General features: G+C 34.8%; 1 protein-coding gene, 1 long non-coding RNA gene and 2 pseudogenes across 2 annotated transcripts; 1 reads left to right on the top strand and 3 right to left on the bottom strand.

Annotated features, from left to right (window-relative positions):
- Positions 1-3,798: 3,798 nt before the first annotated feature.
- Positions 3,799-6,128, bottom strand: LOC128172661 (uncharacterized; annotated as a pseudogene).
- Positions 6,129-7,006: 878 nt separating this feature from the next.
- On the top strand, positions 7,007-8,220 carry LOC128172851 (uncharacterized). Its single transcript, XR_008242363.1, has 3 exons — positions 7,007-7,425; positions 7,901-8,050; positions 8,141-8,220. It is a non-coding gene; the product is annotated as an uncharacterized LOC128172851 (long non-coding RNA).
- Positions 8,221-8,411: 191 nt separating this feature from the next.
- LOC128172709 (P2X purinoceptor 7-like) lies at positions 8,412-10,303 on the bottom strand. The gene is made up of 4 exons (XM_052838473.1): positions 10,070-10,303; positions 9,145-9,375; positions 8,760-9,008; positions 8,412-8,675 (listed from the first exon to the last, which is right to left on the bottom strand). The coding sequence occupies exons 1-4, from the start codon at positions 10,082-10,084 to the stop codon at positions 8,412-8,414; spliced, it is 759 nt and encodes a 252-aa protein (XP_052694433.1). The 5' UTR covers positions 10,085-10,303.
- Positions 10,304-10,760: 457 nt separating this feature from the next.
- LOC128174658 (uncharacterized) lies at positions 10,761-12,161 on the bottom strand (annotated as a pseudogene).
- Between the last annotated feature and the right edge of the window lie 15,361 nt (positions 12,162-27,522).

The following is a 27,522-nucleotide window of genomic DNA, read 5'->3' as shown; positions in this document are numbered from 1 at the left end:
CATGTGGAACAAACGTTATTTATATTTTATATAAATAAAGTACTGAAGAACTGACGGGAGTTGATTTTGTCGATGTTTATTTAATTCAAAATCAATGATATGTTATTTTGCATGACAAGTACCTGTAGTTTTTAATATTTGAATTACGCACATTTTTATAATGTAAATGTTCGGACCTTTTGACAAGAATATCGAGAAACTCTCAAATGAATCATGATAAATAATATTTAAAGATAAAATTAATTCAATCAAACTATGTATCAGTAATAGAAATATTTCTCGAAAATTGTATTGATCCAAGCAATATTGAACACTAGTCTCGTTCAACCAAACGCTCGGCTGACACCGTAAATCTCCGAACAGGATTTACGGGGACACCCAAGTGTCGAGTTGAACGATACTATATTGTCCTCTGGCGTAGGATTACATACGACTACAAAAAATATTTCAATTGTTCGTACCATTTAAAACCTGACTATTTTCAGTGTATTAATAAGTTTCCTTGAAAAACAATGCTTAAGAATACACTACATTACATTTATCTATTATTTTCAAGAACTATTTAAGTGCTGTCAGCGGTATTGATTTGTGCTGAGATCCATACACCGTTTCACTTTCGGTTTGTCTGAGTAACTGCATAGGAGAGTTGATTAAAATCAACTCCAAAAAATACACTTTTCTGACGCTAAAATATGCTTTAATTTATCCGACATCTCAAAAAGTGTGATGAATGAAAGTTCACGAGACATCACTGAGATTTGTTCAGTTCCTGTGAAATTTCGAGCGGAAGTATAAGTGTTCGGATAATATACTCAAAATACGTAAGTACTGGTCGATTTTCATATCATATTCTACTTTGATATATGTTAAAAACATCAACATCTTATAAGATGTATGTCTTATTTCACCATCTATCGGTTTTTTAAATTAAACGATGATATTCAGAACAGAGTTATCGTTCGTGTTCAACCTTAATAAATCATAGCCATGTTTGATGCTTATGGTGTGCAATATCATGTTTGTTTTTTAAATTAATGGGTGAATGTATTGCATAAAAGCTTAGTGTATCGAGCCATTTTCAAGGAACATTCTGCATAAAATAGTACAGTCTGTTTCACTTTTGATGTTATTATTAAGTCAGGCGCGGATCGAAAATTAATTCTTAGAGGGGATCACTACTACGCATGTTAAATTGTCCAACAGCAGAAAAAAAACTATTTTTGTATTGTCTTGTTTATTTCTAGAACACATTTTATCCACCAATTAATGAAGATAAAGTTTAAAATCAATAAACCTCTAGAATTTATATTTGACAACAAGTACCTAGATTCTCTAAAATAGACTATAAACACGAGGCACGATTTTTTACTGCGAAACAGAAAGGGTCAAATAAAACCACGTGGTCTAAAATTTAAATGACAATAACATTCGCAGGGGTGTCACAGCTAATTAATAAAAGGATGATTTAACTGCTCACTATTATCGCTTTAACGGGTTCCCTCATTCAATAAACAGACTATTGAAAACATTGTACGGATCTGTTGACATTTGTTATGAGTTTGTGCATTTTTTAAATCTCGCGAGAAAAAAGGCCAACAACACTTTTTTGATTATCAGTGTGTTTATCAAAATCTGCAGTGAAATTATATTTTAAGCTGTATTTTGAGTTTAAATATACATTTATCTATTTATAAATGTACCTTTATAAAGGTTTCCTATGAATGACCGGTTTTATTTATAAAAATTAAGACTGTCTGATTATATAATTTTTGTTTTGAATTTCTCATTTGGCTTCATGATTTAAAATACTGTTCTTTATCACCACATTTCATTATCCCTTTTTCTTACTTGTGAATAATTACAATAAAAAAAAACTTTCAAATAATTGTTTTGTACTTTCACACTGTCTTTATTATTTATTTTATTTAGCAAAGATAACACTATAGAGTATGTTTAAATTTTTTTTCAGCGTCTGATTTATCCCAGCTCTATGGCGGTTGTCCAAGAGACATACATACACTTCGGGTGCACGGCTGCTAACAGGAATAATTTCCATTACGAAAAAAGTATTATGAGTTATAATCAAAACTGAGTTTAACATAGAAAAAAACCCATGGCATCTTCTGTTTCTTCAGCTTAATTGTGCATAGGAGCAAACATTTACTTCAGAACTAATGACGAATTTTAAGTTCATAGATTTCAGCTCAACACTTCTTAACAAGTAAATCGTACAACTAACCGTTTGTAATTATGATTTTAGCATACTTTCTTTTCCATGTACAAAAAAAAACCTTCCCGGAAGACAGTTATCCCAGGGTATGTAGTTAAAAGGTTCAATCTTTACTATAGTTTTACGATTTTTTTTTTTCTACAAAATGGGTTTTCTTAACTTATAAAGAACCATGAACCCTTTTCTCTTTCGAATTGTGAAAGCCCTTTTAGATATACCCCCTGGTATTTGCTGTTAAACAAACATGCCCAGCAAGTGATTTCGAGACTTTAAAAACTGTTTCTTAATAACAAATTTAAATACCTTAATAGATAAATATCACAATACAGTTGTCAAGATTTATTCACCTGTGAAAGAGGCGCTAGAAGGATTACTCCACCTTAAATGAATCCTTCAAACATATTATAAGCATTTAGGGGTACTAATTTTAAACTTATTGATCAATATACATCATAAGCGATGAAGAAGAAAAAACATACACAATGAATTGATGACACCTAAAAATAATTCGGAAATAAAAACGTTGACAGAAGGTTCGAAGAGTAGTTAAACATAACACTGATTATTAATTCTATCCTAATTAGGTCGCTTGTTTATCTTTCACTAATAATGAAAACTCGTCAATTTTTATCTTCATTGATTTAAGACAGTGTTTAAAATGTCAAATTACTTATATGAGTATCGGTCGTATGTGTTTGATTCATTTTGTAAACGTGTACAATGTTCTAGGTATGATTTAACATTTGGCGAAGCTCTGCAAATTTGTTAACCCGTACATAATATCATTTCTCTCTGTTTTAAATGAAAGATCTCACACCAATACATTTCCAAGTTTCACTTCAAATCATGGTATAGACAAAATATTCTTAAAAATGCTTACATCTGTGTTTTTAATCTGATTTCTTAGAGTAATGTTAGCTCTATAAAAATCTGGAACATTTATTTTTATTGTAATAGAAAATCACAATTTCAACATCAAGAAAAAAAATGTCGACATCAAAAACTAGTGTATCCTAAGTGAGACACTCTCAAAGTGACTCGGGTAATAAGTATTGGGTAAATAGGAAAACTCGAGCACTTCAAGACAATCACCTGTCAATATTATCATATGATTTTTTTTTTTTTGCTCCCTCTGTATTCAATCATATTCAATATCTGCACGAGCTATGTGCATTCCGCAATATACTTCACTTCCCTTTACCAGCCAAACCACGAATGTGACAAGTTCTACTAATCTCGTCACTTCTCGCGAGATCTCATTTAAGATACTAGTGTATCCTAAGTAAGACACTCTCAAAGTGACTCGGGTAATAAGTATTGGGTAAATAGGGAAACTCTTACTTCAAGTACCCAACCTCTCATTTACGTTTGTAACTCCAAACAGTTGCATGCATGGCATCATCCACTAAGTCTCTCCCAATACTTAACCCATTACTAAATAAACAACAATAAAACATTAATACATCATTTATTGAAATAACAAATATTAATCCATACAAACAATGCATAATACAATATAAGACACAGGGATCCCAATAACCATAACTAGTTCAAATGACTCCCCCCAACCCTCTAATTAGACTCAAATGCTTGTGGAAGTCTAGAATAATCCCCAAATTTGTCAAAAATAACATTAGCGTCCCTATCTTTCAAAACTGACACCTTTGCTAACAAATCACCCACCCCAGATGTACCAACTATCCTATTGATCCTAGAATATCTGTTGAATGATTGCCGACTTCGCCAACCAATATGCTCCATAATTTCTTCTGTAGAAGTTGTATTATATGCCATCAGGGTAATACCACAACCTGCCCTAAAACTGTGTGCTGTTTCCCCTTCATAAATATTCAAAGTAATAAGATATTTTTTTAACCTATCCGACATTGCTGAAGTTGTAACATGATTGTCTAACACTCAAGTCCTTGATGAGTCCAAAGACCGAAACAAATAACCTATCCTCAAATCAACACCCAAGTCCCTCGAGCCTTCTACATATTTCTTCAAACCTTCAACTGGACAAATAACTTGATTTTGAACCTTAGGTAGTACAAATTCATTTACATGCCCATTACCTAGGGTTTTCCCAACAGTATGGCTCAACAAATAACCCTTCTCATCTGACAGCTTCTTCACCTCCTGAGATAAACACAATGCCAAATCATTAGCACGATCACCAGAATAAAATAAAACTTTAAAGAAAGCTTGATCTCGCAAATAAACATATCTATTTCCAACAGTAAGATCCTTTTTTGACAATTGATCATTAAAATACAAACTCAATTTTTCCAATTTGTCCAGAAAAATCGGTTTGGCTTGTTTCGAAGACACATGCGACATTGCTTGTTCTAATTTTACTGCATCAACATACCTCCTTAAGAGAATACTATCTGCTGGATTACATCTTTCCAAATGTCTTGCATTATCCCAAGGTTCAACTCTACCTATCTCAATAAACATTGCTTTAAATTGCGCAATGTAAGAAGAGACTGTTCCAGCTGCTAGACGCACTGGACAAGAACATGAACTAGCACTTGCAACACCAAGAAAAGGACAAGATGAATCATGAACTTGAGTCTTACCCACTCTGTCCTTTCCCAGAAGAAATAATCTTAAATCTTCTGGAGTGGCTTTGAAAATTTTTTTTCCTGTAACATTTTCAAAATCCAACTTTAACGCTAATTTTTTCTTACAGTATGCCTTAGAATCTAGTAAATTGTTCAGGTAAGCAATGCGCCTTTCTGCAGAATATTGCATCAAACATTTCTTCTTCACAACACCATTACACAAGGATTGAGAATCAACTTCACTGACCAGAACTACCTGAAAATACAATGAAATTTTTATTTACTTTGAAAGAACTAACCTGACAACAATTAAATCATACAATAACCCATGTTTTGCTTCAGAAAACCCGGATTTTGAAGGGAATAAAAGCACACCCCTTTCCCCTTTCTTACTAAGTATAAACCTATCCATTGCATACTGACTGACCAAAGGCCACCAAACTGGGATTGGCAATAATTTTGGAATAACCATTGTACAAGCCTCAACACCCTGGTTTTTAAGATAGACAATAAGCGGAAGAATAAGCCTAAATGGAGGAAATACATATGGATTCTTCTCCAATGTTATATCCTGAGAAAATACATTCACACCAGCAGACAATGGGGTCGGGTATGGTGTGAAATGCCTTAAAGGTTTCCCATTTACTTGGCTAATCATACAATTTGAATCAAGGGACATTAGATCAACTGAATGTGGACCAAACCTCTTTTCAATAGTCTCAAACTTCTCCCTAGTTAACATACAATCCAATGCTGACAATCTTCTAGAATGACAATCTGCTGGGTTATCTTCAGATTTCACATACAACAAATGCAAATCCATATTATTATCCACACTGAAATTCCACAAACTCTTCATAATTCTGTTCAAAGCAGGGTCTTTCCCACTCATGCTCTCCCAACCATAGACACAAACCAAATTGTCTACATAAGCGTCTACCCTGTGGGTTTTTTTACCACATCTTTGACTGAACATAGAGCATTGAACAAAGCTTGAGCCTCTTTAACATGAATTGGCCTATCATCCTCATTCCTCCAGTAATCTGCACACACTATCTGTTGACCCTTAACATCTACTAGGGCCCCCCACTTAAACTTGGATGCATCTGAGGCTACTGTTATTTGTAAATGCTTTTCATTCCTCCAAGAAAAACAACCACTCCAATGATCTATAAATCTCCAATACAAAATTTCTTGTCTCAAATCATCTGTCATATCCACAAAACCACTTCTTTTAGCTGCTAAACCTATTGCTCTGTTTACTTCCTTTGTATACAACTTAGCCCCAGGAAACGCTAACATAAAAGATACACATTTGCCAGCAAACTTTTGTAAAGTAAGTACACTTGTCTTATCACAATCTAAGATACTTTCTCTTAAGCCGATTAACTTCTGAATTTTCTCATCTGGAATAATAAATGCTAATCTCTCAGAGTCAACTAACATCCCTAAAAACTTTATACATTTCACTGGAACTAAGACTGACGTTTTAATATTGAGAAAATATCCAACTCTTATCATCACTTGACAGACAATATATAATGCCTTTTCTGCTACCTGACTGTCATCCAGGTGACTGTCATTTGGAGAAACTTCAAGGTCATGGAAAAGAGACTGCAAAAATCCTCCAATCCATCTATCATCAATGTATTGCAAACATGGTACACCTAAAGACCTACACCAACTAGTAGCCACCATACCTGCACTTTGATAAATAAACGCACTTGCTTTAAATCCAAAAGGAAGAGTATTAAATTTCATAAACCATCCTCCAAATTGCAATCCAAAGTATTTTTTAGACTGCTCACTCAAAAAAATATGATCATATCCCGACTTGTCATCCATACTAGACATAAACATGCCTCTCTGAACTAAGCGTGGAACATCTTTTAAAGTATCTGAAGAAAAAGGGCAATCCTTCACCCAAAGATTCAAAAACCTTTCATCATGGCACAAACGTGGTTTTGCAGGTTCCACTGTAAGAGGCAAAACCAAGTGAGGTGGCTCGCAAAAACCTACCTTCCCAATCAGTGTAAGAGAACCATTTTCCAACCTTTCATACAATGTCTTAACAATGTAATCTTTAAATTGTGCACAAGAGGTAGAATTTGGAAAATAAACTGAGGGTGGGACATCCGAACTGTAACTCTTACCCTTAAAGGGATAGTCTCTAAGGTTCTATGAAAAAAATAAGATTCGTTTTTTTGCATTTGGATTAATAGTCCATGTCTAAAAACACTGATATGTCATGGCCTGCACCAAAAATATTACCTCTATCTTTTTTAATTCAATAAACAAAGTGCCGGATTGAATTTTTGTCATCCACACAAAAATTCGGCATTTATCTATGCTCTATTCACTGAGACCCCTGCTGACCCTGCTCGTAGAACACAGTGCGCAACACTGACCGCCGGTCATTTAGATGAAGATGTCAGAGGAGAAGAGATCAACACGTGGGAGAAAGCGAACTTTAACCGATTCAGCCAGAAAACGACACAGGAGCCTGGTTGTTTCGAAATATAATCAAGGAAGAATAGCTTTAGGTGAGCAGTATGATCGGTGGATGGAACTTAAGGAGACTTTGCAGCTAAAATCACATGCTGATGTTGCAGAGTAATTGCTTGATCGGTAAGTTTGAAAAACCAAATTTCCACAAAATTGTTGAATAGATAATTATCTGTGAGCAAGGAATTAAGACTTGGAAAGCATCTTTATCTCCCATTTTTATCTATGAGTGCAATTATTAAGAGTCTAAGAGGATTAACAAATGAAAACAAACTGTAAACACATCGGAGATAGCGAATACAGTTGAAGCTGATTGAAAGGGGCCCATAGAGGGTAATCGCTAATAATAATCCAAGGAAAGAGAATATGTCTGTAAATAAATTTTAAGTGCATTTTATACATGAACCAACAAACACATCTTTTACTTAAAACTCTAAATGCTCAATCCGTCTGTGTTATTATTTTTTTTGGGGGGGAGGGGGGGGGGGGTGGGGTTGGTTGTATGGTTTGGGTATTTTAATGGAAGGGGTGGGAGTGGGGTGAGTGTGGTTTCATAAATTCATTATACAAATTAAAAGTTTATGAATTATGATTTTAGAAATGAAAACTTGGCAGTAGAAAACTCTGCAAAGAAAATGAAAATCCAGTTGAATGCTAAAACATCAACTCCAGGACCTAGAGCTACAATTTTTTCACCAAATTTCTCAGATGTTTCTGAAATTTCTTCAGACCAGGAAAAGAAGAACAGGTACAGACATGATGAATTAGATAGTTGTTTTCCCCCCAATAACAATTCGTAAAGACAATCTTGAAATAATGATTTTGATTTTTTTTTCAGAAACTCAGATTTATCCGGTGTTGAAGAATTCAACAGAATTGATAAAATACAGAAAACTTTAAACAGTTTTTTAAATCCTTCAGAGTAAGTATATATAATGCAAAATGAGTCAATTTTCTGTCTTGTAGTGATATAAATAACAAAAATAATTTTTTTTTGTAGTCTGTCAATTTAACATTATTGTATGATTACTTTATTTTTCGTTTTAAAAAAAATGAATAAATTTGTACTGATCACATGTGTAAGTTATTGCATATTTAGATTGCTTACTTTATCCTAGTCTGCCCCCAATAAATCCTCTATACTGACTAAAAGTATCAGGAAATTTGTCCCTGATTCTCCAGACACAACAGCTGGGAATTACCCTACGGTTTCTTGCACCTAAATGGCCATGGTGCCAAAGGATAAACTGCCTATATGCTGCATGTCTATTCCCTCTGTTCAAATCTGCATCAGGGGCTGCAGCTATGATGTCTTCTCTATAGCGTCTTGCTACAAGTAAGACAAGGTCATCAAGGACAACCCTTTGAAAATCCTGAAAACATGATAAACATTGTTTAGTACAGTTTAATTAAGTTCAGTATATTCAATCTATGGTACATAAGTTTTAAGATCTTACAGGAACTATTGAAAAGCAGTTTGTTGGAGTTTGTCCACAACAGAGTTTCTCAATTTCTGAGGGCATCTCTCGACAGTGGTTGCAGGTGCACCAGCTCGGAACACCATCTGATGGTTGGGGGTGGTATCCTTGTCGTCTTTCATTCTGTGAGGCCTCATTTAAAACATCAAAAACAAAAGTTGGGTCCCGTTCACATATCCTTCCAACAAGGTTCCTCAGAGTTTGTTCTTCAAGTGTGGCAATAGTTGCCTAAAGATTACAATAGAAGTGTGAGAATTGTACAAGCAATAAAAGATGGCATCTCTTTAATGCTTTTGACATTTATGTGTATTATAAAATCAGAATTAAGGTGAAAGATTGCCTTATATCTTCGACTTCAACACACCCTGAGCTGAACATCTCTCTGCTCCCTAGCAGCAGCAACTCTTTCAGCAGCGGCTTCTTGATTAATTCGTCTTCGAGCACCCACTCCCCTTACACCCCGCACACCTCTTCCTCTAACACCTCCAGGGCGTCTTCCTCTTCGGCGCCCTCTGCCACGCCCCCTTATCCTCCTAAAATCTGAGGAAGAAGAGGACTCTGGGGAGGAAGACCTCTGGGATGATGCATTGAAATTCTAAAAGAAATTGTTTATATATTCTTTGGATATAAAAAATACTACTGGGTAATATACATGTATATAAAAATGTACATGTATACTCTACAATGTCATTATTGATTGCATACATCTTTTGATTTAATCACCAACTTTACATGTTATATCAATTAACACACACATACTTTATATCCATGCACATATATAATATCATAATGTATATATCAAGTATTTTGTAATACTTTCAGAAATATTGTCCCTTTTTTAGTTTTATTATGTAGAGTAATTGTTAAATTGATTTTTAATATATAACGAGAATTTAAATATAATACATCAGCTTTTCAATCCATTATTTATCACAGAGTAATGTTTAGATTTTTAAAATATAGCAGTAATGCAAAATTACTCAAAAATTTACCATACTATCATGATCACAATCTTATATTTATCATGTGTATTAATTTGAAATGTAGCAGGAATGTAAAATTATCAAAACTTTGCTGAAATTGTATGTTAAAAACCCACAAGCATTGTATTTATATTTTGTAAACATTGATGTTTTCATTCAGTTCACCCTTGTGAGGCCCCTCACATATTTAAATTAATCGAGGTCACCAAGTTCAGAAAGAGTTGTGTTTTAACAGATATAAACCGTTGTTTAAGGTTTATTTTATAAAGTTTAGACTTGAATAAACTTTTATAACAAATTTCTTACCTCTTCTGTCTCCATTTTGGGCTTCTCAGCAACGAAAGTGCAAATGATAACATCACTTTGTCGGGGGTCAGCATCTTCACGCGAAGTCGGCTATCTTCGGAAATCATGCCGAGCGATAATGAGGTTTAAACAACTTCACACACGGGTGATAGTATTTACTTAATTCTACTAATTAACAAACATCTTTTGATGTAACTATCAATAAATTGTGTCCTAATTATGCATTCTACACATGTAGTTTCTTTTTTCTTGCCTTAAAAAAATACACCTAGAACTTAGAGACTATCCCTTTAAAGTTTCCTTTAAAAGGTTTAAAACACTTTTTAACATCAACCCCCTCCTTTAGCCATTCAAGAACATTATCTGGGGCATCTATTTTTTCCCACTCATGTAAACATGAATGCAAATTCCCAGGTATAAAATTATTAGGATCCCTGAATCTTAGATTTTCCAAATCAAATTTAACATTTTTCTTAGCAACATCTTCAGCAGTCACACAAGGTGAGGGCTGAGCATTCTCACCACTGTAATTAACCCATTTTTCATCCTTTACTCTCTGAACAATACATTCTGGATCAAAACCAGAGTTAAATTCCCAATCAGGTATAACAGGACAAAATTTTCTCTTCTTAACCAACACCTCATTCTGAAATCAAAATGAATAACAGAACTAGAAAGGATGCAAAATAAGTTAATACAGAGGTGGATACTCAACCCTCAACTCATGTGAAAAATCACAAAGGGCATTAGAAACCCCCGAGTTGAAGGCCATGTACCCAAACATTATTCTTATTTTTTTCATTTTTGGACAATCAGCTACAAAATGTCCCAAGTCTTTACAAAACAAACATCTTCCCCTACGAGGGCGAATACCCATACCTCTAACTGAAGGACGAGGGAACCCAAAACTCTGTGCAGGGTATCCAGAATATGGCACAGGATAAGGGGAAAAAGGGAAATGTGGTTGTCCTAACAATGGTACATAAGGATAAGGATTAGCTTGCATTCCCGTCAAATCTCCCAAACTTTTGTTACTATTTTGACCCACGTTCTCTTTATCCTCAACTACCCCAGACCCTTCATACTTTTTTCCCCTTAAGCCAATCAGCTACCACATTTGCAATTTTTCTATCCTCAGCTGAACCAAATAGTTTCATAGTAAGCCCACATAAATCTTTAGAATTTTCATATTTTTTACAATGTGTGAAAGATTTTGAATAGAAATCAGCATCTTTGTGAGAATTTCTAAATGCGACATCAACAAGTGTTTCTAAAGCAGCCAGGAGGACATGCGCCTGTGTAAGGTTAGGACGACCAGCCAATATCCTAACTTGTCTTAAACACTCCTCTACCTGATCCTCCCCCGATTTCTCTTTCATAGATTCCATCTTCCTCTCAATGTCTCTTAATCTTGTTTCCATATTCTTGTCACCTAAATATAACAAACAATTATTTATTATTGCTTTTTTTTTTAAAATACCCCAATGCAAAATATACACATCTCTCCTTATATAAATCCAAATAAATTATACTAAAATAGTACCTGAAGCCTGTGAGACACTAGCTGTTGACACAGATGAGCTACATGTAGTAGAAGCAGTGGCAGCTGAACAGGATGAATCCACAGCTCCACTGTTTTGAACAGATGAAGCCGCCCCCTGGTTTACTTCAGCACTGGAAGTTTGCACTAGAACTTGACCTTTAGGTGCCCCCACCATGTTTGCCTGCTCTATGGCGAAATGCATCAATATAACCAGACTATCAAAATCCTCTTCTCTCCCAGTTAAAAGCAAAATATCCCTCGAGCTTTCTCCCGTGAGTCCTTCAAACTCTGTCCTTAACTCATCCAGATTATATCTATAGAAAATATACCTTAATTACCTTACAGGGAAAAGAATACCAAAATTTAAATAAATGTAATTAAAATATCAAAATATATGTCATAACTACATCAATACCTGGTTAATGCATGTCCTTTTTTTAGTCTGTTAAGGTCACATTCCTCTATCCTCTCTACTTGTGCTTTAAATTTTAATATTACAGGCACCAAAGACTTTCCCACTAATGAATGTTTTGGTTTTGGCACACTCATCCTATAATCAAAAAGATATATATAAATCAGAATTCTTAATTATCAACAGGGAACATAATATTACAATAAAGTGTATTAATATCAGCTATTTAACACTTAAATATATCGTGTACCTAATATGTAAGCCCCCTATGCCAAGACCCGCTCGGACAGCTCGATCTCAAGCCTCTGGCAAAATTACAAAATTTAACAGACCAAGTACTCCGCTCATCCCGCATATAAATACTTTTTAACATTATATACAAAATCACTAAATACTCCCCAACACTTAACCAATGTTCACTATAGCTATCAATAATAATAGCGTTACCCATGCATGCCTCATGCACAACTCCATTTTCCCGAGGTTACTTACATTAAAACAACACATGCAATCCTATAGGCTAAACCTATTCCATTGCCACAATTCCCATCACTTAGATTTTCCCTCGGCCACTACCGTTAAATTCTGAAAGCGTGCAATCCTATAGACCGAATCTATTCCATTGCCACAAATTTAACATTTTACTTATCATGACCACTGCCGTAAAACGTACATAAAATGTGCAATCCTATAGGCTTTACCTATTCAATTGCCATCATGAATAAATTAAAACTCACCTTCTACATGGGCCAAATACTTCTAACCTTGGACAAAAGCAAAAAGTCCGCGATAACGACCACTCACGTCTGCAGCCAAACCACGAATGTGACAAGTTCTACTAATCTCGTCACTTCTCGCGAGATCTCACTTATAATACAGTGTGGACCACCTTCTGTGGTTGAGACGCTTCCTTGAGTTGAGCGACCTCTACTTATAGTGCTTTTAATACCTTTAGGATTTCACTTGCCACGGAGGTTTCATCACTCTTCACAGATGCTTCTACAGAAGCGCATACTAAATCTAAAACCAACAACGATCCGCACCTTGGAATTCCTGATAATGACTTAACAATGTGAAAACTAATACTGTGAGTTGAATTGATAGACTTCTACTGGCTAGTTCGTTTCTAAATATATACATTACAAAAATACATTATCATAATATTATGTCGAATCAATGATCATTATCGATAGCTAAATACATTTCCACTATGGCGGGAAATACCAACATGTGAACCAGCTGCGTCTCGCATATAAATTTAAATTAACCGAGTATAAGCTTCTTTGCATACAAAACACAACCACAAACAAATGGTGTATGTCACCTTAAACAAAATGCAATATATGTACTACACAAATATCTAATAATATGAGACCTTATCTTTTAAGAACAGAGGAGAGTGTCGGGCTCGGCATGTTTATTTAGCAGGCACACATTCAGAATGCTTTGAATTCCATAATTCCGGAAAGTTAGAGTTACCTCCCATAAAACATTAAAAAAATATAAAGCGGTACCTGCAAACGGCCTTACTACATTATATATTGGTTAACCATTGGTGTCCTTTGCAGCCATTGTAGCATTGGCAAATTTTAAATCTTCAGAATTAAATATAAAATTTCCTCTCAATCTGCATTTAAATTACACAAGAGAGGTATTGTGAGCAATCTCATATATATCACCCCCAGTAAATAGAGTACATATTTTTATTATGATGTACCATTTATCTTTCAGCGGCCTTAAACGTGCACATATGACTAAAGCTTATAACCAGGATCTTTTTAAGTCACAGGAAATGTCAGGTTTCAGCTTAGTGACTAAGGTTCTTAACATCATCTGAAGCTCTCCATTTAAAATGTAAATATTGTAAATCCTAGGACAGGAGTTCTTACTGCAAGGTGGGACCAGTGTGAGAATTGTCTTCTTAACATCATCTGAAGCTCTCCATTTAAAATGTAAATATTGTAAATCCTAGGACAGGGGTTCTTACTGCAAGGTGGGACCAGAGAGTTAGTGCAAATGTATTTAATATTTTAAAAAATTGTTACGTCGAACAAACCTTATCTTTTTAAGGTAAGTCACTAAAGCTTAGTATTTGGACTCCTGTTTTCTTATAAAACATTGATAAAATGATGCCAGTGTACAAAATTTTATTTCTCTTCCTCTTGCACAAGTTATATCTTCTTGCTGGTTTGTTGCGATCTTTCATATTCTTTTCTATAAGCATGAAAATATTTTCTATACGTACTTCAATTTAAAATTGATTTTTTTTTGTAATTACAAATTTACATGCAATGGTTTGCTCTGTTGGAGTCGGTAATTTTATGCACTCACAAATGGCCTTATTCCCTCCTCTATATCATGCTTATACCTTTACCGTCCTGGGACATTGTCAGTTAGTTTATTAAACAGTGCTAAAATTGTTCATCTGCAATTAATGTCAAAAAATATTACATATAATTGGAGGTATATGTACCTTTCACATTATTACGATGTTTGCCAGTTGTGTATCAACCCCCACGCCTACCATAACTATACTTGGTACATGTAATAAAACCATTGGAATCTTCAAATATAAAACAATTACAAACAGTGGCTCTGTGTATCGCACCCATTCAACAACATGGACTTCCTGATGTTGATCTTAATTAAGATATTGTTTTCCATACAAATGTTGATACAGTTCCACAAACAAGCAGTGCCGATTCCTACTCTCACTTGATTGATAATTCCCTCTTTTGAAAGAATGAATATGGATCTAGCTTACAATAAAAAATGGACAATTCCTGGTCTTAAAAGAATTCTCTCAAGAATTAGAATGCTCCAGTACAGCAAAAGATTGTGTATTGTCATGGTTCCCAGTTCGTTATTTCATCAACTGACCTTGGTATTCGTGCAATTAAAATGCAGGCTTTGTGGTTTTTAACATGTCATTAATTTGACTACCTAAATGAAATAATAAAAAATAAGTTGATTTTTTTTCCTATCGCTCCATAAATGAAAGAATTATTTACTAGTATCTAAACAAACATCATGCATTTAGTCTAAAACACAACTGTTGACATCCCAATAGTTCTAGTACATAAACCAAAACTTTCCTTCGAATCTATGAACTGTACAGTATGATTTTTTTTTTTCAGACGGAAGCAGTATAACGGCCTCAGTTTACAGTGATTGTCTTGCCCATGGTGTCAAAAAATGAGAGTTCCGTTGTTCAGTTTTGAAGTTTTAGTTTGGTTTAATTTACTTGTTTCATTGTCAAGTTCAGAAGTTTCATTGTTCAGTTATTTCAGCAGTGTTTAGTTCAGTAGTTCTAGTATTGTTATTAAGTTTAGTAATTTCATTGTTAAGTTGCAGAAGTTGATCTTTGTGGTTACCAAGTCATCTTGCATGTAGTTCAAATGAAGTTTACGATATTGAACAAAAATCTGCAAAGTATATGCATGTATACGTATTTCATGAGTTTAAAAACTTCTTCAATTAGTCAAATATGTTTGGGTACCTTCTGCTGAAGTTCTAACTGAGGTTGTTACTTTGTTGACCATTTAAAGTACATCCTTCGTGCATTCTGGACAGAAAGTACTGGTAATTAATTAAGATATTATATGAATGTATCTAAAATAGTTCTTTTTGGAAATAATAAAAGCAAGTGAAATGCAACGAACACATTCCTTTATTATTATATATACCTAACATCGTTAGCAACAAGGTATCTGATAATCAGATAAATCGAACATCATTAAAATCAAGTATCTGATAATCAAATAAATCTAATATCTTTAGAATCAAGGTATCTGATAAATGGAACATCATTAGAATAAAGAATCTGAAAATCAGATTAATCGAACATCATTAGAATCGAGGTATCTAATCACACTCTTTAAAATGTTTGGCCGTTTTATCTTATCTTCCTTTGGTAGAAGAATGGCATTTTCATCAGCACACGTATTTAAATCAGCTATTATCAAGAGTTATCCGGAGAATCCGAAAGATTATCCTGGTATTGACACTCATCATCACATGATCATCTGCTATAGATGGATTATACTGATTCAAGATATTGTCCGTGACATAAATTTTTGTTGATGATTACTCTGTTCACTTTATTGCTGCTACAAGTTCCTGTTTCATCATGAGCACTAAGAAGTTCATCAATATACATACACCCCTTTTTCTGAGTATAATCCTGTGCTACATCATTATCATCATCTTGTAATTAAGACACATTTCACTAAAAAAAATATAAACCTACTGCAATTTAAAATTAAAATTAATGTAATTTATAAATAAATCAAGATACCAGGAAATAAAAAAGCACAAAAAAAAATTAGCCTGTGGAATAGGTCGAACAATTTATGCACTGCCAAATTCCCCATGGAATTGCTTCAACTGGATGTACTCCCTACTGATAAGCAATGGATACTAAGATAACATATTGATTAGTCTTGGGAAGTATATCTATAAACGTAAAAATTTCATCATTATTAAATAGAAAATGCAGGTATCAAAAATTCAAATACCAAGCTCCCTCATCTATTTTAATGCCAATAAAATGATATTAAAAACAAAGGTATCCCTTCTGCATCTGTTTCACAATATATTGGCCTGAGAACTAGAGAGAAAAATTATGTAGCCTTACATTCATTTCTTATAAAGATCAGTATTCATTACAAATCAAACATTAATGTTCAATAATTTAACATTAATTGAACAACATTAATGCAACAATCAACTGTATTTCAAATAGATCAATGGATATCTCAAAAAAAATTTGGCTATGACTTATTTGTCAATATGACAGTTTTTATAATAAACTATCAGAATTGATGAAATGTGAGATATCTAATTATTGTTTCCAGTTTGGGGGTATGAAGAAGTACAAAGTTCTTGCATCAATCGAAAATTATTCATTTCTTTTATCTCCAGGAATTTTATAATTATTATATGATTTTTGGTGTTGCTTGATACTTGCTATTACTGATTGTTTGCTTTTGTTAAAGACTAGCTTTTTTGGTGACTTAGTACACAAAAAATAATTACTTCATTACAAGATAGCATTTAGAAATACAGGTATATATTTGCTTCCTAATTTTCTAACAGTCAAAAATTTACATAATTTATGACATATACATAATTATAATGGGTTTTAATGATAGTTAATTGATGCCCTGTCAACTGAATTATACTTAGCATTTTCAATTCTATAAGTCCAAAAAAGGCCCTATAAGTAAACCTTATCCTTTAACAATATTTTGGGACCAGTTAATCCATGAAAATTACTCCCTCATTAACAAAGATGATCCTATAGTAGAAGATTTATCACCAAAATAGCAAGGTTACGTTAACATGAAGAAAACCCATCTTAATCGTATAACAAATAAAATACAAGCTATTTACAGTCGATTCTAGTTGCTTCAAGAGGGTTCTTGTGGTCTTCCTCTGACTTGAAGGATCATCTGCTAAAACACCTCCTCCATACTCTGCCATTTCCCTCGCCATGTTAGCATACCCCTTCTATTTCCTTCTCTCCTGCAGAATGACACTCAATTTTCCATTGTTTTAATTTTGACAACCAGGTATCAGAGTTTTTTGACTCGATGGGTCATTCTCTAGAGTTTTATCACGCGTATTTCCAAGATTATCTTGTTGTACAGAATAAACCCTACAAATACATTCGCACACAACTCCAAAGTGAGCGCTCGAATATTTGCGCAATGTATTGTATATATTATTGCTACTTGCGCAGTCGAAGACATGCCTTGCGCAATATTGTAGAAAGGTGTCAAAACGACGAATATGTGTTTGACGTTGTAACCAAAAAGTTGGATATAAAATATACTGTACATTCCAACAAGTAATCATTAATGAGCTTCTGAACTATCGAGATTGATGCAACATTTGACGGACCTACTAAACTTTCAATCAGAGGAAGAGCCACTCTCGCAGTGTCCCTTGTTTCTATGCTTACGCTGTGCATTATATTAACCTGTATCTCTTCGTCGACAACATAACCAAATACTGTGGTAACTGCAGCGGTCAACAAGACTCTTACCAACGAGCCCAACACAACTCTGTGCTCCTTTTTAAAGCTGTTTCCGTTATCAAGGAGCATTGTTATTGCTGTGTGCTTGTTAAACAGGCATATTAGGATTGACATTCGGCATTTTGTTAATAACAAACCAACAAATCGAGGAATTTATATAGATGAGTGGCAGTGGAACGGTTTGTTAAAACTTCTGCCAAAGATAATCTCAACTTTCTATGAAATAAAAGAGAGATATGTATAAATGTAATTTTATGAAGGCTTTAATATGTACACAATGTTTAAATGAACGAATAAAAAAATAGCAAGTTTATTTACGTAATATTTCATGTATTTTTTTTTAATCCATATCATAAATGAGCGACAATAAAACAGCATGTCTGTAATTTACCTAACAGACTTCGTACAACTATGGGGACAAAACTAATCGTCCATAAGTTCTAGTAAAGTTTGTTCATTGCTAACATCAAGAGATTCTTCCTTTCCGGACACAGTTCAATATCTAGCACTTTTGTGTCGACACCATTAGCTTGCACTTCTCTTTTGCAGAAAAAAGTACGAGAAATCAAAACGTCCTTGCTGATATGTATATACAGCGTTATTCCGGGCCCGAAATCCTTTGTTTATTCACAAGTAGAGTGTATTGACGTCATATCCAACAACTTTTATGCAAGGTTTCTCGGGATTGTTTCTGGTGAACGTTTTCTCTGCTGTAGCATGTCGGTGAAAAATTATGGAGGGTCCATCAATGTTGTTGTTTTTTACATTATGGAACAAGTCCTTGTCCTCTTCTTCGAACAAGGAAAACGAAGTTACGGTTCTTGCGCTTATGGAGGGCCCACCAATGTTGTTGTTTTTTACACTATAGAACAAGTCCTTGTCCTCTTCTTCGAACAAGGAAAACGAAGTTACGGTTCTTGCGCTTGCATTGAACAACATTTGCCTAGCAAATCCCGGCACTGACATAGCTGATTTGAAGATGTCGATTTTTTAATGAAAATAGAAGTTTCGTAATTTTGTCACTGCAGAGACGAACAGTGAGACATCTAAATTATTAAACCATATTACAAAGTCTCACAGACAGGTCATTTTCTCTCGCTCCCAGACGTCCTTACAGAATCTGTATTCCTCTTCAGTAATGTTCTTGTGTTACAAAGAGCTGTAAAATGCTCTGTGTGGTGGAAGAGCGCCTTCCTCTTAACGTGAAAAGTCGTCCAGATATTCATAAGGGAAAAAACCCTTTGCTTCCGGTATCCCGTATTTTTTTAAGAAATTGACTGTACGACGCGCCAGGAGCCTGGAAATTGGTGATATCCAGAAATCGTAATAAATCATTGCTTAGGCAAGTGTACGTGTTGTTTTTCTTAATTATTACTCCTTAAGATTTATGGAGACAGATATATTTTGTGATGTGCTTCTTTATAAGGTTCAAGTCGTAGCGCGCAGAGTTGAATCGCAAAACGGGCACTTGTTGGCAGTAGAAGTTAAATTTGCCAAGCCACTTACTTAACGCATTTGTCATTAAATCTGGGGCGTGGCTCTCCTCTATTTCTTTTTTCGCCGTCCAGTGTTCAAGTTGACATTCTAAATTCTGTATCACCCCACCCCATTTGTTTTGCGCCAGGGATTTGCAGTTTGCTGCTTTGTCCTTCATATAGGTAACCATATCAATTGATCCGGGTCTTCATCAACAAAACACATCGGTTCCGTGAAATGCTCCAGCTTGCCACTGTAATTTCCGGTCGAGAGGACTGTTCTCTTCAGCCCGCAAGATTGCTTCAAAGTCAAACACTACAAACCATTCCTAAACACAGTCCTGTGCAGGAACAACACAATTGAATTCTTTTAACAGTTCGAAAATGGTCTCCTTTCTGTAATAAAAAATCCTCCCGGGAAAATAAACTTGGTTTTGTTTTGACAAATTCGTTCATGTTTTAAGCATCGCCAAGCGGTCGGAAAAAATGTCTCGCACATTTGACACTGGTACTTCTAGAATAAGCCTTTAAATTTGTAATGTAGGACAGATGACTTTCATAAATGTTCAGATTCATTTGGTCTTTGAAACTACACACGCTGCGCCTCTCGGGTTGTGCCGATCCGTCTTCACATAACTTAACAAGTTGACACAAACTTTAAAACATTTTTCTAACTCGAGTAGTTCTTCATTTAAAATCAAACCCTGGTGATTGTTGTATGGAGGACATGCTTGTGCATTAGCTTGACTATTGAGATGCTTACACCAAGTATCATACAAGGTTTTAGTCATTGTGTTTATGTTTGTCAAGCAATGACCCTTATGTACAGCTGAACAGCAGAAAATTCCTAGATTGTCATTGTATCTTTTACCGGATCGATTTTTGACAAGAGCTCGCAAATTTCAACATGGGTTCTTTTCGTAATTGACTTAAAGAAAAATGGCAGATCTTATTCTGAATCCCGCTCAATTCAAGCGTAGACATTTAAATTTGCCTGTTCGAATAAATATGATTATAAATAGCATAACAAAAATATAATAAAAACAAGGTCTTTATTCATAGTTAATCAAACACGCAGGGAAAATTAATTAAAATATATCAGTTCTAAACAATTCCTTCTTAACAGTCACAAATCCATATTCAGCATGTTTGTGTCTATTTCGTTTTACTTCAGTCATTTTTTCTTCACTGGTTAAACACGACGTTTTCACTCATTATTTCATTTTTAACGAATAAATATTCCAGCCTGTTCTCCCTCTCCAGGTATTGCGTTGATTTGGGGTTTATCTTGAAGTCCGAGCCCGATCCCCCACAGGCGGACAGACGGGGATGCCTCAGCCAGTATTTTTGGAAAAGTTTCTATCACGGCTCTCTCCAAGTGTTGATTTTGCTTCTGGATTCTAGATTTCCGTCCGACTGTGACAATGAGGAGTCGAAACGCGAATACATTCGTTAATATTTATAAATAAAATGAGGGCATAGATTTGAAATACGGAAAAATGCAGTTTTACGCTGTTTAGCCAAAATCTGTCTTAACAGTTTTTAGCTCACCTGAGCTGAAAGCTCAAGTGAGCTTTTCTGATCACCCGTTGTCCGTCGTCCGGCTGTCTGTCCGTCTGTAAACTTTTTACATTTTGATCTTCTTCTCTAAAACCACTTGGCCAAATTTAACCAAATTTGGCACAAATCATCCTTTGAAGTAGGTGAATATAATTTTGCAAAAATAAAAGGCCAGATTGTATTCAAAGCGGAGAAAACCTCGAAACTGTAAAAACCTCGAAACTGTAAAAAAAAAAGAGGGGGGGGGGGTGCATTTTAAAAAATCTTCTTCTCAAGAACTACTGAGTTAATCTTAACATAATTTAGCATAAATCATCCTTAGGGAAAGGAAAATATAAATTGCAAAAATTATAGGCGAATTCTGTTCCAAATTTGAGATAATTGCGAAAATACTAATGAAGAATGGCTCGTTACTCCATATATCGTAAACTGGCAATTCATTGCGATAGACTGGTCTTATGACAGGCATCGCCAGTCTACCGCATCTCAAAAACGAGGTTCTTTGTTTGAAGCTGGCAGTTTGTTGTGCAACAGTTCACGTGCGAATATAATCTATGAAACATGGAAATAACATTGGTGCCGATTATTGTGAAGTAAATTGAGGTTAAATATTTCAACGCGTTGTCATTTTCACTTGTGAGGGTGGTTATAGCTTGTTTTGAATTTTTCGTTTCATTTTGCTTTTTAACTTGGGAAACAATCGCATTGTATTTGGAACATAAACTTCGGTAAATAGGCAGTTGATTGTTTACCTGCGAAAATGATAAAATCTGATGCATTAACAACGTACTAAAGTGCATTTCCCTCTGTTTTCATTGTTTATTAATTTTATAATTGTGTCAACATGGATCAAACAAGGGAGCGACTTTGAATGAAAAAATCGAATTTTGATCGGTAACTTCGCCGGAATTTCCTCCGAAAGAGAATTTGAAGTAGCCATGTATTCCGAGTTTATATTTTTGCCCTTTTACAATTGCAAACATTTAAATTTGCTCCATTTTAAATTCACCCAGAAACAGTTTTGTTTAAGATAGAATACCGTTTGCTTTTATTTCGCCCAGTTTAAAATTTGACCACTACCGACATGGGCCAGGGGTGAAAATAAAACGGATGCAAAAATTTCACAGTATATAGTAATATAGAGAATACATTCATTTTGAAGGTTGAAAATGGTGAGAAGACTTTTCAAGTAAATTGTTCACCCCTGTCCTTCCACGTACTGAAGACAGTGCTCCATGGAGACAAAGGGCATCTACCACTACTGGGGCCCCAGGAGCCATCTGTTTGTACCCTTCCTTAATGCTAGGGTTAACTGGGTCGGTAATGTACTACAAACAATGTATACAAAATATTATTGGTGTCAGTTTCTCTCTATGCTGATTTCCTTCTAGTGATATTGCAATACTATTCTTAGTTTATTAAATGAATAGTGAAAATATGAACAAAAAAGTTTTGACCATAAAAAGAAGAATTAATTCACTTATATATTTTGCCAGCTGCATTCGGGGCCTTGTTTTGGGGTAATAATCCCGTTCTTGTTCTTCTTTATCCGCACCCACCTCTGGAGTGTTATAGTTTGAATGGAGACCTGAATAAAAAAAACCCATGCCATGAAATAAGTTTAATACATACATGACCAGTACGTGTATATTTTAAATTGGCTGAAGTGATGTTTAATAAATAATTCAAAGTACCGGTAGTAAATTTTAAAACATACATGTAACCTATTTTTTAGATACATGTAAATCTTTAATACAATATTTTTCAAAGAATAAAAGCAATAAGAAAATATGATCATGATATAACTACTAATCTTTTAAATCCAAACAAAAATCAAAGACGAATTACATGCGTGTGTATATATATATATATATATATATATATATATATATATATATATATATATATATATATATATATATATTACGATTAAGATGTACGAATACCTTCAAGCTGATATTTTAAAGAAGCAATCTCCATTCTCAAGTCACTGATTGTAACTTTATTTGCCTCACATCGCTGACATTGAGTAGTGCTTTCCTCAATGCCCATTGAGTATGAGATAGCAGAACTGATAAATGGGTCAAAGAAAGAATGAGACTGTGAAGTTATTGAAGTAGGAGTACTGCTAAGGCAAGGCTGGAGGTTCGAATTAGAAAAAGAAAGGTCTGAAGAGACGGGGGAAACAGGAGGTGGATTTGAGGAAATGGGTGGAACAAGAGATGGATTTAAGGAGATAGGTAGAACAGATGAACTTTGAGCATTCAGATTAGTCTGAAAGGTATTGGTGCTTGACAAGGTTTGAGCAAGTGATAGAATATTATGACCATGCTGCATATTTGTTACCATGTTCTGACAGAAATTAGAATTGTGGTAGAAATTATGCATGCTAGGTGGGAAATTTGCATAGTTATTGCTTACACCCTCAGAGTTTTGAGAGGGAAACTGTACAAAAGATTTGTTAAGGGTAGAATGCACATAGTCAGATGAAATTTGAAGAGTGCTTTGACTTGGAAGGGTGTTCGAAGTATTTTGCTCGTAAGACTTAGGATTTTGATCTACTCTACCTACATGCGAATCTCCATGACAACATTTACAATTTACTTGCCTATGAACGTGCTCTTTTGTGAAAGAGGTAAAAAAGTTAAGACTGTTGCGTGAATTAGCAGACGGAAAGAAGTCAAAACAATGACCTTTTCCGAATTTACTCCGCACACAATGCGATCACGCAACATATCATTTTCCAGTGCCCCGAATTTACAGTTTTTAGCAATTACACGCAAATCGGTCACATACTGATCTATCGTTTCAGTCTTACCTTGCAGTCGCGGATAGAATTTATGACGCCACACCATGATATTTTCACGTGGTGCACAGTGATCCTTGAATTTCTTGAACAAGGGTTCAATTTTGTCCTTATCATCTTGTGAAATAGTCATCGTGTTGAAGATTTCACGTCCATCCTGTCCGATTATATTGAGAAATGCACTTCATTTGTCCTTTTCATCCCGTTCATGCATGGCGATGTTCAAAGACAGTCGAATGGTCTGTTCCCATTTCCTTCTTTTTTCGGGTAGATTTCCATCCGATGATGAGAAATCGAGCTCCGGTGGCGGTCTTAAGTGTTCCATCTGACACCATGTAGTGTTATGACGGACGTATGACAGACAATAATCTGATGATTGCTGAAATATGGCAACAAGTTGAACGACACGTTTGTGCTAGTTCGACATTTAAATAAACTGGTACCTAAAACTGGTATTACATGTATAAAACGAAAGTAGACAAAATCATATACGTACAACAATTATAGTTCCGAATTGATATTTTAGATAATAATATTACAGTATGTTGCAAACATGATTGATAATATTCCAAAATATTATGATTAGAGTAAATTCTTAAAGTTTCTTTAAAATCGACTATAGAAAATGTGACCAAAAAAAAAATAATTATAGAAGAGAAGAAACGAAGCTGCTGAGAGCAATAACAACATCGTCTTCCGTTCCGTTATATCATTATTTACAACTTTCCCCTTTTAAGGAGTGAAGGGATACTTTTAAAAAGTTCATAAGTAAAAATTAACACTGTATCTTACAGCTCGGACAAATTGTGGAATAAGTAAACAGAAAGTAATAATTTGGTTAGTTGTACATAAAGAAGAGTATTAACATGGTACTACTTATATTGCAGGTTTAAAGTAGTACCATAAACTAATAAACAATATGCGAACAAAATAGAGTCGTAAACATTTACCTTTTTATTTTAAAATGATCTGGAAAGCTATCAACATTTACTACACATCCGTAAGAAAATATGTTTTGTCTAATTTCCTTTAAACTATCTTCAAAATGGCAGCTACAAAACTCTGATGATTATAGATGGCAAACGAATACAAATGATTCCGTCACTGTCAAAACCATCTTACTTAGACTCTTTATAAAGTTTACTGCCTCACCAACAAGAGGCCTATGAGCCAAATCGCTAACCTGCACACTGCCTGAAAAAAGAGCTTTACAAATGAAGTAAATTTATTTTTTACATTATTTTTAATTTAAAATTGAAGTCAATGATAATTGATAATGGAGATGTGTGCAGCCGGAGGCTTAAAGGGCAACTTCACAAATCACTCGGGGAAAAGAACATGCGCAACACAGATGTATTTCTCCGGAATGAACGAACTAGTGTCGCGTACAGGCCAGCGTTCCGAAAAAGCAGTTAGAAAGTACAAGAGATCGTCTGATGAAATACAAGAAAAAGTGAGCTCTGTCCTCTCAGCTATGTTAAGGAAGGTCGATGAATTCTTCCACGTGTCATTAAGAAAAATGTGCATAAGCCCCGCCCCTTATTCATGAGATTTTAAGAGATATGGGTATTTCGGTAATTAACAAACATCTACCAAAATGAATATGATTAATTATTGGGTGTGAATGGTTCAAGAAAGGTGTACTGAAATAAAAACATAAACTATTCTTTATATCTCGCGAAATCATGAAATTCCTAAGTCGTCTGATGACGTTTCGAGGCTGACTACGTCACATCGGCGCTTTCAGCTGTGATCAGAATAAACATGTGGACTTCAGTGATATATCTCGGAATTTAACTCGTTTACAACCGGCGTGGACAGAAATCGGCATAGGATTCAACTGAACAAGGTAGGATAGTGTTCGAACATCAGTCACCAGTCAGGCAAAGTAATTGTTCTGCGTTTCGCTAGTTTTGATCATACAGAACATTGAGGATCATTGTAGCTTTTTACTGGTCTCATATCGCGATAATATTAGATCGCATTTCCTCCATGTTCAATTACACAATAAAAAGTCCATGGCCAAACACTGTACATGCTAGCACAAAGATTTTAATTTAATCTCATCATTATATAGTGCTACATAACTATACCTTTTATTATTGATGTTGATAGAAAGTGAATTTATTTCATATGTTACTTCCAGTTAAGTTTGTGTTAAAAAGAAAATTGTCCTTTTACTTTAGCATTTCACTGATGGAACACCAACTGACAGGTATTCAGATCAAATATCTGCAGTTGCTACCAGCTATGACTCAGTGACCCCAGCCCGAAAACCACCCACCAAAAGAGTGCATGCATGTACAGTTACTAGAAATGCTTCTTGTGAAAGTACATATTCATCAAAGCGACAAATTCTTGCAGATACTTCTGCTATTGAGTAAGCTACTAAAAAGTACTACATATATATTTAATGAGCATAGAAATAGCATTTTATTGCTTTTCATTTCAAAGTAATTGTAATAAATTTCATTGTTTCAACTTTAAGGAAAAACCAGAATATGAATGCTGGATCCAGTGCCATGCCAGGACCTTTAGAACCTCCAGCTCAACCTTAGTGTTGTCCAACTCCTTTTGTTACGCGTTTTGACAGTTCAGGTAATATCCCCATCTAAACTTAATGGCAAATAAAACTCCCAATTACCCACCCCTTATTATAGGTGGCGCTCACAACGATTAGGTTCAACGCTATTCTCGCCTCCGCGACTGAAGATCGCTTTCACTTTAACCTTCAATCGTAATTCGCTTCGCAGATTCCTTTAAACATTATACATAATGGCTGATTACGGATCGTGGTGCCTGAAAGATATAAGAGACGAATTGCGTCGACGGAATGCGCGAGTCTCCGGTCGGAAAAGAGAGCTTGTCGAAAGGTCTGACTCGCTTCGATATTTAACCATAATTTCCTCTGTTAAACATTATTGACATGTAGAGTGGTGAATAAATGAAATCTAAATGTTTTAAAGTTGTTTTAACTGGTGTATGAGAAATATTTACTTACGCAAATGACTATTACAGTTGTAGCTATAGTGTTAAGTCATGAAACATTATTTTGAAGTAAAAAAAATACTGAACACAAACTTGAATATACACAAGGAAAAATGTCTTTCATTTTAGCACATAATTGAATGAAAAGAATTAGAAAAATAACAACAAATCCGAATTAAGTAAAAGATTAAACTTATTATGGTCTATATTTTCAGACTAGAAGCTTGAAACAGTAATTTTGGTAGCAGTGAGAATGTTGAGAGAGAATATGAAATGAAAGTGCCCTGCTATGAGCAGTACAAAGATATTAACAAAGACACACAATTTACACCTGTAAAGAAAGAAGCAATTGCTGCATATTTAGGGAAAATGGGGAAAAGTGTGGATGATCATGTGAAGTATATATATGAGAGCAAGTTTCTGAAATATGTGCGATTGGCGTGTGATGTTGGTTTGTTTTTTGTGAGAGCTGAATGTCATGCAGAGATGAAGAAAAGCATTTCATACAAAGTGGATGTCTGTGTGGATGTAGATGGATGTATTGTGCAATGCCAGTGTGAATGTGCTGCAGGGATGGGCCCATCTGCTGTGTGTAAGCATGTATCTACTGTGTTGTTTGGTTTAACAAT

This window comes from Crassostrea angulata, chromosome 2, assembly GCF_025612915.1.
Source record: "Crassostrea angulata isolate pt1a10 chromosome 2, ASM2561291v2, whole genome shotgun sequence".
NCBI classification, from domain to species: domain Eukaryota; kingdom Metazoa; phylum Mollusca; class Bivalvia; order Ostreida; family Ostreidae; genus Magallana; species Magallana angulata.
This window is presented reverse-complemented; position numbering and strand designations above follow the sequence as displayed.